The 12,088-nt window shown below is 48.5% G+C and overlaps 2 protein-coding genes and 1 non-coding gene across 4 annotated transcripts in view; all 3 read left to right on the top strand.

Moving 5' to 3' along the window:
* The window catches only part of kpnb1 (karyopherin (importin) beta 1), a 22,074-nt gene extending 19,054 nt beyond the window's left edge, over positions 1-3,020 (top strand). Inside the window, exons 21-22 of the mRNA XM_007573867.2 lie at positions 34-195; positions 1,875-3,020. Of these exons, the coding sequence (XP_007573929.1) occupies positions 34-195; position 1,875 (163 nt within the window). The 3' untranslated portion in view covers positions 1,876-3,020. The remainder of the gene's footprint in view (positions 1-33; positions 196-1,874) is intronic.
* Positions 3,021-5,366: 2,346 nt separating this feature from the next.
* Positions 5,367-5,448, top strand: trnas-uga (transfer RNA serine (anticodon UGA)). The gene has a single exon. It is a non-coding gene; the product is annotated as a tRNA-Ser (tRNA).
* Positions 5,449-6,574: 1,126 nt separating this feature from the next.
* The window catches only part of LOC103153082 (suppressor of cytokine signaling 7-like), a 13,015-nt gene continuing 7,501 nt past the window's right edge, over positions 6,575-12,088 (top strand). The window contains exons 1-4 of one of the 2 annotated variants that reach the window (XM_007573869.2): positions 6,575-8,403; positions 9,911-9,972; positions 11,060-11,164; positions 11,840-11,977. In XM_007573869.2, the coding sequence (XP_007573931.1) occupies positions 6,866-8,403; positions 9,911-9,972; positions 11,060-11,164; positions 11,840-11,977 (1,843 nt within the window). In that variant the 5' untranslated portion in view covers positions 6,575-6,865. The remainder of the gene's footprint in view (positions 8,404-9,910; positions 9,973-11,059; positions 11,165-11,839; positions 11,978-12,088) is intronic. The other variant, XM_007573870.2, reaches the window with a different exon arrangement.

Genomic DNA, 12,088 nt, shown 5'->3' on the forward strand with positions numbered 1-12,088 from the left:
TGTGTGTGTGTTAATCTGTGTGTGTGACCTCAGCGACCTCTGCACGGCCTTCGGGAAGGACATGATGAAGCTGGTGGAGATGCGTCCGCTGATCAACGACCTGCTGACGGAGGGCCGGCGCTCCAAAATCGTCAAGACCAAGACGCTGGCCACCTGGGCCACCAAGGAGCTGCGCAAGCTCAAGAGCCAAGCCTGGTGAGGTTCTGAGGCCCGGGAGCCGGTTGTAGCGGTTCCGACCCGTCCTGTCTGCGGGCAGCGCGGAGCAGAACCAAACTGGGTTTTCTCCAGCTTTGTTGTTTGATTAAACCAGAGGCGTCCTGCATGTTTGATTCTCTCCCTGGTGGCAGAAACGACGTCCTCAGCAGGTCAGGCCTCTGATGAGCCGTCATTTGATCCAGGTGAGTTAAACCAGGGAGAGAACTAAAAGATACAGGATGCCGGGCCTCCAGGACCCCCCTGGGCCTCCAGGACCCCCCTGGGCCTCCAGGACCCCCCTGGGCCTCCAGGACCCCCCTGGGCCTCCTGGGCCCCCTTGGATTAAACGGACCGACCAGATTACAGCAGAACTACTCGACCCAAATCAGCAGGTTCTGCTTGGCGGGCCGGACCTTTAAAAGGTCCAGATGGTTCAGAGTTCAGTTAGCCACAATGTATGGAGGCCTGAGCCTGCCAAAATTAACAATTAATAAGGAAATAAAATTGAAGTCATTCATTCATAAATGAATGAGGGAATGAAAAATTGCGTATATTTCTATATTTATCGGTTATTCTTTCTACTTTTATTTTTTTTATTTTGTCCTTTGTTGTTTTTGTTTTTTCTCTCCTTCTTGGTTCTTCTCATCCTTCCTGTCTCCAGCATCAGCCCTCCGTAGCGCTGGTTGGTGAATAACCGGATCAGAACCACTTCCAGCTGTTTTATTGAAGCTGCAGATCGTTGTTATGCTGGATGTTTGCTGCTGCTGTCGGCTCCATCTCTGCAGCTGAACTTTAACTTTCTACTGAATCCTGAACTGACATTAAAAAGTTTCAGAACTCGTCTTTGTGCCTGAAGTTCTGACCGAATCCAGATGTTCTGCTGTAGGTCCAAACGAGCGTTTAGTTGCATCCAAATTTCTCTAATTATTTCTTCATCTTGTTGAGGAATTCTGGTCTTAAACACTACAAGGCCCATGATGCACTGCAGCGAACCGCAACATGTCCAGATGTTGAAATATTTCATAGGCGGAGCGTTTGCTCTGTAACGTAAACGACAACAAAGATTTCACATATTAAAACTTTCACTATGTCCAAACGTGAGATTCTTTATGAAAAACTAAATAAATGATAATCGATCTCCTGTGCTCTGCAGAATTACTCGGCTCAGTCAGAAACAGCCAATCAGAGCCAGCGTTGGCCTGGCAGCTGATTATCAGGACGTTGTGATTTGGTAACCTAGGATTGTTTACTTTGATGCAGCCTGCATTTGACTCTGAATGAATGTCTCCTTCGTTACTAGACATTATTAGATGTCGGCCATGTTGAGATTAATTTGACTCATGCATAATTTAGGGTTCAGAGAACTTTACTGTTGAATGTTTGGCTGCAGGTTTTTCAGTTCTTCTGATTAGCTGCTGTTTTGTGCCTGCAAGTTTGTTGCATGTTTGTTAATTCGGTGAATTTATTACCAGATCGTTTTTTATTTCACCAGATCACATAGCAGCATTTATACCTAAAGCAACAAATAGTCAGTCCAGGTGATCAGCCTCATTGGTGATCGGTATTGGAATCAGCAGCAAAACCCTGATCAGAACATCCCTAGTTAATGTTGGAGCTCTGTTCTGATTGGCCGTCTCCTCCCCTCCTCTCTGCTGATTGGCTCTCTCCTCTCCCCTCAGATTGCTGAGGTCTGGACTCGGAGCGACGTGAGGTCAGTGACTCGTCTGGAATGAACTCGTCTGTGGCAGCGCTGGCTGCAGCAGAGGAAGTGACGTGAGATGAAGTGAGATGAGTGTCTGTGTGAGCGTGAGAGATGATGACATCACACCACCTTCAGTTCCAGCTGGCGACCCCCCCCCCCTCCTCTTCCTCCTGGACGGCCTGTGGACTGGACTCTGACTCCTCCCCCTTAAAGAAACAAGCCCCTCCTTCGCCGTGTAGCTGGCCCCTCGTATGACATCATGATGACGTCACAGACCCGCCACCGCCCCCACGCTGGGGGAGGAGGGGAGGGAGAAACTTTTGTGGAATCAGATTAACGAGCGACTTTGTGGACTTCTTCTGTGGAAAACTTTAGATTTTTGTTGCTCTTACTTTTCTTCTTCTGAGCACTAAAACGGCGACCCGGGCCGGAAGGCTCCGCCCACTCCGGCGTTCCGCGCTCTTACCTGGCGACAGCAGCACTGGAGCCCTTCAGAGTAAAAGCCCGGTGCTGCGGAGCGAGTGCCAAATGGGAATAGTTTTAGCTGCAGGCCTGGAAGCGCGTGCTGTGAGCTGCTTCACGTTGATTGCCCCGCTGCACTGGGTCGGGATCGGGTCACTCACCGGTTTTTGCTTGTTTCAAAGATTTCAGAAAATTGAAGACGTTTGTAAAAGGTTCTATTTTTCCATTGCTATGATGAGAAAATAAATTTAAAAACAATAAAATGCTATGAAACATTCCCCGAGCAGTTCTGGTGATTTCGCTCTTCTTCTGGACTCAATCGTTCTGGACTCTGATTGGAAGCTGAACTCTGGCGCCTCCTGCTGTCGGTCTGTTTACTCAACGCCACAAAGAACCATGATTTCTCTCGTTTTTGTTTTGTTTTTTTTAAACTTCACGGCGCTCCTCTGGGTTTGTGAGCGTGCTCAGTGCGGTCCGACGCTGAAGGCCTCTTTCCAGCTCTTATTTTGTAAACCTGCAGCCGCTGCAGGCAGGATGGACTTCCTGTGTTGACATGATGATCCTGGAAACTCGATTACTGAATTGTGAATGATTTAAAGCCAATCTGCTTTTTATTTCATATTAAACTTTAGTGAACTAATAAAGTCTATATTGTACTGAACCTCCTGCTGCCTGTTCTGATGCTGAAATCTGATCTGAGAGCAGCTGCAGAGTGACGATGAGCAGCAGAACCGCTGCAGAGGTAAGGAACCCGCTCAGCTTCTGGGTTCCAGAACCTCCTGCTGATAGATGGACCAACGCGGGTCCCGGACAGAACCTACAGGAGAACTCTGCAGCTTTTTATTCTTTCATTTACTTCCTGGGCTGAAGGTCGGTCCACTTCCAGGAACACTGAATCCAGTCCTGGATTTCTTCTGAGGTTCCCTGAAACCCAGCCTGGTATCCCATCGTGAGGTTTCAGCTGAGATAAAATTCTCTCAGTATAGCTATGAATATTCATCATGTTATGAAATACTTTCTAATCACAACACTGCTGTCTTCTAACAAGATGCTGTCGGGCCTGGATTGGTTAATCGGGAGAACCGGGCCGTTTCCCTGATTTCTCTCTTTGTTTGGGTCCTAAAGCTGTTTATGGCAAGTTGTTGTACCATAAAATCATTTTTTCTGATTAATATTTCACATATCTTGAGTTTTGACTGGACACAACTACACTGAATATATGATATGCACTTTTGGAAAAAAGCTACATTGTAAAGCAACTCTGGCGCTGAATTGGAAATATTTTAGAAAAATACACCGAATTACAGAATAAGTATGATGGACATGTTTATTTAACATAAGATTAGAATTACATGAGTTTAATAATTGGGCTGGTCTGAGGCCTCTGCATACCGTCTCATAATATGAAATATTGTCTCCTACAATTATTACATTATATTATTACATAAACTGTCGCAACTGGCTAGCTGTCCTACCCTAACTAAGATACTATGACATAATATGTATCTCAGTGTTATGCAATACTACCTCATGTACTATGATGAGAAAATAAGTTTTAATGAGGTCACTAAATCCGTTATTTTTCATCAAAGTGGTAGAAATAGATTTCCGTAGGCTTGAATAGGATAACAGAATTTACATATAAATGCTATTTAGCCATCAAATTAATTAGGGGTCAAAGGTAATTTTATAATGAACTCATTCATTCAGGTTTATCTGCATATTAACACTATTATCAAACACTAGCCGTAGTTCATTAGATGGTTTGTAACCATAACAACGAAGCTACCTAAGCACAACAAGCCAATGGTGAGCTCACTGATGCCTCCTTGTGGCATGGAGGAGAGGATAAACCCATAGACATAATATAAGAGGATAAACCGTAATTCACGAAGCTGAAGTTGGTTTCCATTTCTAGCTTCCAATAGCTAAAGGGCCATTCCACCTAATTTTTCACTACCTTCCGCATCTTTAATCAACTCTAGTTTAAAAACTACAACACCTAGACACTTCAAACCTGGACTAGATTATTCTGCTCTAATAGAAGAATATTTGAAACCATATTTGGGATTTTTGAAACCTTTTTCTGATTTGTGAAACTTCAATAAATGTTGATTTGACCACTTTCTTGTATCTGGATCACACTAGAACTGGTCTAATTCCAAATCTACAACACCTAGACACTTCAAACCTCGATCAGACCTTCTGCAGAAGATCTTTCCTTCAACAGGCATCACCATCTACAATAACTCTTTGAAGAATTAATGAGTTACACCAACATTTAGTTTCCCATTGGGATTAATAAAGTGGTTTTGAATTAGAATTAAATTTGAAAAAAAAAAAAAAAAACTGCATGGAACAAGTGTGAATAGTAATCTGATCTTTAGTGAAGTTTCACAAATCACATAAAGGTTTTACAAATCCCAAACATGGTTAGAAATATTCTGTTATTAGAGCAAAAATAATTTAGTCCAGATTTGAAGTGTCTATGTGTTGTAGTTTTTTAATTAGAGCAGCTCTAGTATGAAAGAGATGAAAAAAATTGTGAAAATCAAACTTTATTGAGTTTTCACAAATCAAAAAAAAGGTTTCACAAATCCCAAACATGGTTTTAAATATTCAGCTTGAAGAGAAGAATAATCTAGTGTCTAGGTGTTGTAGTTTTTAAACTAGAGTCGATTAAAGATGCTGAAGTTAGTGAAAAATTAGGTGGAATGGCCCTTTAGCTATTGGAAGCTGGAAATGGAAACCAACTTCAGCTTTGCTGTGCAGAAGAATCATCTGTATATCTGTTCTGTTAGGGATGGAGATTTGTCTCCCTCTGGCGGAAGCATTCTCAAATTACACCACCTTTCTATCGCTTACAGCGACAGCCAGACGTTTTCAGCTCCGAATGTGAACTACTGGCAACCAAATTAAAACATGTCGCAACACTGTATGAAACCTGACCGTCCCACTGGATATCACAGTTGAAAGGGTGATCAGGTGAGGGCGGGAAACGGATACAGCTGTGATGGCCGAGTGGTTAAGGCGTTGGACTTGAAATCCAATGGGGTCTCCCCGCGCAGGTTCGAACCCTGCTCGCAGCGATGCGTTGTTTTTAATTTCAATTTTGGATTGACAGATAATCTAATCTGAGAATTAATCTGATCTGCCTCCAAAGTCCTTGAAAAACAGAAATATTAACGTCTCAAGGATAACGCAGAGAGACACATGAGATTTTAGAAATAATATTTTAGCTCCAAATAATTGATTCCTAAAGAGATGTCAACTGATATCTTATAAAGCGTTGCATGATTGACTATTTATTTGGATAAAAATAACACTACACTACACAATTAGTCAGGCATAAAAATATGTAGCACAATCTGAAACTGTGTTGAAGCTTTGGATCATCTTTTAATGGTGTGAAGCAGTCAGGGATCCAAAGTTAACGTTTTCTTAGGAAAACTGTCTTAAGTCAGAGGCTTCTTCACATTCACTGTAATACAGACCGCTACAAGATATCGTTCCTGCCAACAGTATAACCCTGTGAAGAATTTGAATTAAAGTGTTACAACATTAAGTTTCTCTTTGGGATCAATGAAGTATTTTTGAATTTGAAATTTGAATTTAAAGAAAATTTTCTGATGTAAGAGAAACTTACAACAAAACCTATCGTTCAGTAAAACATGGCGGAGGTTCTATCTTGGTATGGAACTCCAGTTCAGTCATAGTTTAGAGCATAGTACCGTCACAGATTTACTAAATTAATGAAACAGAAAACCTGATAACAATCTGCTTAAAAATATTTTAGAAATTCCTGCGCACAGCTCATCCTGGAGGATCCCAATGAATCTGGCTTTAAGATTTCCCGCTTCATCCACTTCTGTTTACTGGCACATTATTTATGTCCTCCAAATACTCAAACCATAATAAAGACAGTTTAACTTCTGTCAAATAAACAAGCAAGAAAGAAACAAAAATAATTGAACTAAAAACAGACAGGAGACAGGAAAAAATTAATAAATGAAAAGGTAAAAAAGTAATGAAGATCTTATTTCCTTCTGTTCAGAAGTACTTAGTATGATATTACCTAATATTTTAAATAATCTTGAAAACCTATTTAAAAACAAAAGTAATTACAAATTATAACTGATAAAATATAATAATAATAATAATAATAATAATAAATAATAATAATAATAATAATAGCAGCTGATCGGCTCTCCAGCCCCGCTGATCGATCGGCTCTGATCGATCAGCGAAGCCGCCTGCGCAGCTTCGCTCCCCGCCCTCCTCTTCATCACATCCCGTTGTCTCACTGGAGGATGACTCGGTTGGAGGCTAGCGGCTAACCGGGCGGGTTTCTCATGCCCCTTGTTGTTCCGTGGTGGTCCCGTGGAGCCGTCCCCGTCCCAACCCGGTCCGGACCGCAGTGTGCGCCGCCCGGAGCGGCCCGGAGCTCGGCGCGGAGATGCAGCAGCTGTTATGTAAGAGCGGAGCCGCTAACGTTAGCCCGCCGCCATGAATGACGCGCAGCAAGAAATGTCTCCGGACTTCGTCCTGATGCGGCTCGTCTCCGCCGCGGAGTACGACCGGCTGGACGAGCCCGACGACCTGATCCGGTCCGGAGGCGGCGGGTTCGGACCAGTGAAAGCGGCGCTGGGACACCACGGCGGCGGGTTTGATGTGGACTCCAGCGGCCCCTCAGCAGGCCTCGGATCCGCATCCCCGCACTACAGTTCGCCGCTCCCCGGGAAGGGAGAGCTGGAGGGCGGTCTGGGGTTGTCGCAGGGCCCGGCGAGCTCCGAGGCGCCGCTGTCCCCGCCGCCTGAGGACTTTGCCGCAGCGGCGCAGCGGTTCGTGGACGGTTCGGCCGGACACGGATCCAGGGCACAGCTGATGGTGTTACAGAACCTGCTGCGGTCCGGATTGGAGCAGCCGTCGCCAGCTGGGTTCTTGCAGGAGGAACCAGAGAGACAGAAGCTGGAGCCGGGTCCAGGTTCGGGTTCTGCTAGCACAGCTGGTTTCCGACCTGGAGGCGGGAAGGAGCAGAACTCTGGCTGTGTCCCATCCCCGGAGGAGAACCTGCAGTGGCACCCGGTCGTCAGACTATCCAAAGGGTCCGACGGGCCTCAGAACCCCCCACCGGTCCCTGCCCTGGACCCGGAGTCCATCCCCATCCTGTGCCACCGACACCGGCTGGCCAAGTGGCCCCCGGGTCTGCTGGACCAGGCCCTGCGCCTGGGCCTGCTGGAGCTCAGGAGAACCTGCCCGTCTGGGGCTGAAGACCCGGTTCTGGTGCTGGCCCAGAAGCTGGGTCAACTGGGCGAGGGCAGGGAGGGATTGGGTGAGGGAGATAGGGTGCCGCTCTCCCCTCGCTGCTCCTGTCACAGCATCCTGGCGGCGGGTCCTGTTGCCCCTGGAGATGACCCCAGCGACACCAGCGACGCTCTGCTGGTTCTGGAAGGCCTGGGGTCCGAGCAGGTCGGAGAGCTGCCGCAGGGCGGGGGGCGAGACGGCGAGGAGGAAGCTGGGGGGGGCGACTTTGGGGGGCCGCCAGGGGGTGCCGGAACCGTGTTCAGTGCCGGGACGCTGAGTGGCCTGATGCGACAGGTCCACAGACTGGCTGAGGAGGCGGGCGTCTGCACCGAGCCGACATGCCGCGCCGCCGCCACCCCCCCTGCAGCTCCACAGGGCCCCCCGGCCACCGGTGCCGCTCCCCCTGACCCGGGCCCGCGCCCGCAGCACCAGCACCAGTCCCGGTCCCAGCCGCAGAGCCGCGCCGCCACCCCGAAGCTCGGCGTGGCAGCGGGTGGCGCCGGGCGGGCTGCCTCCCCCCTGACGGTCCTGGAAGGGGGGAATGATAGGACGCCGCGGAGGAAGTCGAGGAAGGGGGGGTCCCTGAAGGTCCGGCTCAGCAAGCTGTTCAGAACCAAGAGCTCCAGCGGCGGGTCGGGCGGCCTGCTGGACAAGCGACCGTCGCTGGCGTCCTCCACCTCGTCAGGGGGGAGCCTGCTGGACGTGTGGGGGTCCACCTGCAGCAGCACCGACCAGGACAGGTAAGATCCCTCTGTTACCATGACGACGGCACCTTTCAGAGCCTCATGGAGGCTGATCTGATTTCTCCAGACAAATTGCTGTTCCTCTGAAGGCTTTAACGTGTCAGAAGTCAGGCAGCAGGTCAAAGGTCAGGTCACTGAACCAGTCCGGCTTCTTGGAGGAAGGAGAGGCGACACTTCTGGAACAAACCAAATTCCTCCTCCCAGCTGTGAAGCACGGCGGTGGAGAGGTGATGGTCTGGGTGGACCCTGATCTCTGAGTCCAACCGTCCTTACTGGGACCGGTTGAGTCCAATAGTTCAGTCCCAGTCCAAACTGGGACTCCACCAGTTGATGGGTTGAAGAAGACAGCGGCCGGTTCGTCCCGGTATTTTATCAGCCTGGAGGCCACCAGGCTTTGCTCCCCCACCAGGCTGAATGTTGGTAAATCAGGTTTTTATTCACCAGTAACAGAAAGACGGATCAACTGGGTTTGTTTCCAAGCCGTGACGCCCGCTCTTGCGCCTCCAACTTCAGTAACTGAACATTTTTCAATACAGAACCAGGGTGGTTCTGGTGGATTACGCTCGGCCCGACCACCGGCCTTAGTAGGATTCCAGGGGGAACCCCTGCAGTGGACTAGTCAAAGTCCTTTAGTTTCCACGCCAACTGGTGTTTTTGATGATGAGTTGTTTCTAAACAGTGCTTGTGTCAGCCAGCTGAGCGGCAGTTCTGAACCAACTCGGGTCCTTTTGGTTTATTTGGTTCGTTAAACCTGGAGAACTGAACGACAAACCGCAGCTGTAACAGACCAGAGTTCGCCTCGTTACAGAGAACCGGGCCGGTTCTGGTCTGGACCTTCAGGGAATCCAGCTGCAACCTCCAGAAACTGAAGCAAGGACTGCTGACCGGTTCTGGAGGTTCTGCTGGTTCTGGATCTGAATCTGGTTGTTCTAGTTTTAGTTTTCTAAACTCTGGTCTGTCATCTTTTTGCTCATCTGATTCTGGACTTATCTGGTTCTGTTTAGTAACAGAGCCCGATCCAAGGTTCTGTTCATCAGAACCACCAGCGCTGGCTCAGTTAAGACCCAGATGTTCTGCCTGAAACCGGACCTTGACGGTTCGTCTCCGTTCTGTTTACATCATCAGAACGTTTCTATTTCTGCTCTCAGATCCGACCCAACTTCATACGGCTCCCGCGCAACTTTTCCCGCAGCTGTTGCCATGGTGACCAGCAGTCTCACTGCTCAGCACAGAGAGAGAGATGGGAAGTTACCATGGAGACAGCATCCTTCTCTCAGACCTCAGATAAAGCTTGTCTCCATGGCAGCTGTTTGGGGTTCCCATAGGGAGGGTTTGGGTCAGGTATGACTGATGACACAGCCTGGTAACCATGGAGATTTCCAAGATGGTGGCCTGAGAGTGGCTGATTGGTCTGTTGACCCATCAGACCAATCTGATGGCTTCGTCATGTGGAAGCTGTTCAGTGTTCATGTTGTTGTGCTAACCGTTGTTCTGTTGTCTCCAGGCTGCAGGTGTCCAGGCCTCACAGTGCCTTCTCCCCGGTGCCGTTCACTCCTGCTTTCACCGGTGAGTTCACCTGGTCAGGTGTGGGCAGCAGGAACACTCTGTCAATGTTACAACCTGTTGCTCAACAGCCATGAGTCATCATGTGGTTTCTGGTGGACCAGGTGTTTGGGTGAAGATCACTGAGATGTTAACGAGTCGCTGCAGCTGATTGGTTGGAGGCAGTGATGCGGATCAGGGTTCTCCTGTTTCTGTAGACATGGCGGACCGCCAGGCTTTACTTCCATCCAATCAGAGCACTCCTACCAAACAAGTGAATCCGCTTGAATAAATAACAAACAGTAACATCCAGCAGGTGAAAGAACAGCACCAAAACACAAGCGCAAACAATTTATTTATTTTATTTGCCTTTTTTTAAGGCTCAGTAGTTTAAGTACAGTTAATCATGTCAGATAACAAATAATTACCTCTTCATGCTTTCAAATTTCCTGATAACTCGACCACCGCGATGAGCGAGATCTGAGGGAACCCTGGAGCTGTTAGCTGATTGGTTCAGAGCGCTGACGTAGCTGTTAGCGGATTGGTTCAGAGCGCTGACGTAGCTGTTAGCGGATTGGTTCAGAGCGCTGACGTAGCTGTTGGCTGATTGGTCAGATTTTAGTCCATGAGTCCAGCAGTTCCTGGTTTGCTTTGTGGTTTGTTTCACCTTTTTCACACATTTTAGGGTAAAAAGTAACAATAACTCCAGGGTGAGGCGTATAAAGTTATAAAGTAGTTTGTGTCACAGCCTGGTAACCATGGAGATTTCCAACATGGGCGGCAGCCCTGTTTAACGCCACGGCGGATCGGTTCTGTCGTCCTTCTGGCTCCTTCAGCTCAGCTGGTTCTGAAACACCGAGACGTTTGGTACCGATGCTGGGTCGGTTTTGTAGGAGGTTGAGTCGCCATGACAACGACCCCATTAGACAGGTTAAAAACACATCTGGGCTGTTTGTGGGTCCACAAGGTTCTCCTTTAGAACCGCAGGTAGGAACTCGGGATGAACCTCAGCAGCTTCATCTTCATCACCTGTCACGTGCGACGCCTCCTCATCTTCATCACTCAGCTCTTCCTCTCTGCTCACTAACCCCTCCCTCCTTCCTCTGTCCAGGTGAGACGGTGTCTCTGGTCGATGTGGACATTTCTCGCAGGGGGGGCAGCGCTCAGCACCCCCCCACCCCTCCCCCCCCTCCCAGGCGGAGCCTCAGCCTGCTCGGTACTTCCTCTTCCTCTTCCTCTTCCGTCCTCTCCTCTGATCGGGTTGCTCTCATTGTCGTACCGTCACACATCCTTGAAACTCTTAGAAAGACTTCAATTAATTTGTTCCCTATTAAGGCCTTAAAATATTCTAATTTCATTACAAAGTATGTGAGTTGACCTTCACGGCGTCACTCAGAGGTCCTACATTGGTCATGATGGCAGGACTATTTGATCTCATGTTGTCTGAGGGATTTTCTGTCAGACAAAGTTTTGGTCATACACAGACATCTTCAATCTGTCCTGTGACTCAAGGCGGTTGAGGCTACCGCTAACTAGCTGCTAATGTACCTTTGCTAACCAGCCAGCTAGCTAGCTGACATTCTTTGTGTCAATCATGGCAATGTGCAACTTCATCGTCAGTTTGCTGGACGATGTTTCCATGATGCTACGTCCGTCCTGTGCTAATCGCTCGGCACTACTGCGGTCTAAAATGTGCATTTTCTTCTGTACATTTCGGTCATGATGGAGGTTTTTTTAATCAGGAAGATGGGAATGCTGCCGTCAGGCTCCGATAGTGATGAAAGTCTAGAATGTTTCACGGATCATTCTGATCCATCTGGACCAACCTGGCGGTCCGCATAATTCAGAACCGCTGGGCCTCCTCTCACAACTGTCTGTCTCTGACCTGCAGATGATTTCGGGGGTCCTCCACAGCACCAGGGGCCGTTCACGGAGCGCAGCGCGGGGGCCTCCATGCAGTCTCTACCCCCCCGGCCGCTGGCGCTGCACCCGACCCTGAGCACCATCCAGCACAGCCTGAGCCTCAACGGTGAGACCCGGACTGCTCCGCCCCAGTTCCCGCTGCATTTCTGCTTCCAGCAGCTCCGCCCATACTGGGCCCACTGGTTCGAGTCCAAAGCCAAACTGATCCGGATCAGTT

This window comes from Poecilia formosa, unplaced genomic scaffold (genome assembly GCF_000485575.1).
Source record: "Poecilia formosa unplaced genomic scaffold, Poecilia_formosa-5.1.2 Scaffold339, whole genome shotgun sequence".
NCBI lineage: Eukaryota > Metazoa > Chordata > Actinopteri > Cyprinodontiformes > Poeciliidae > Poecilia > Poecilia formosa.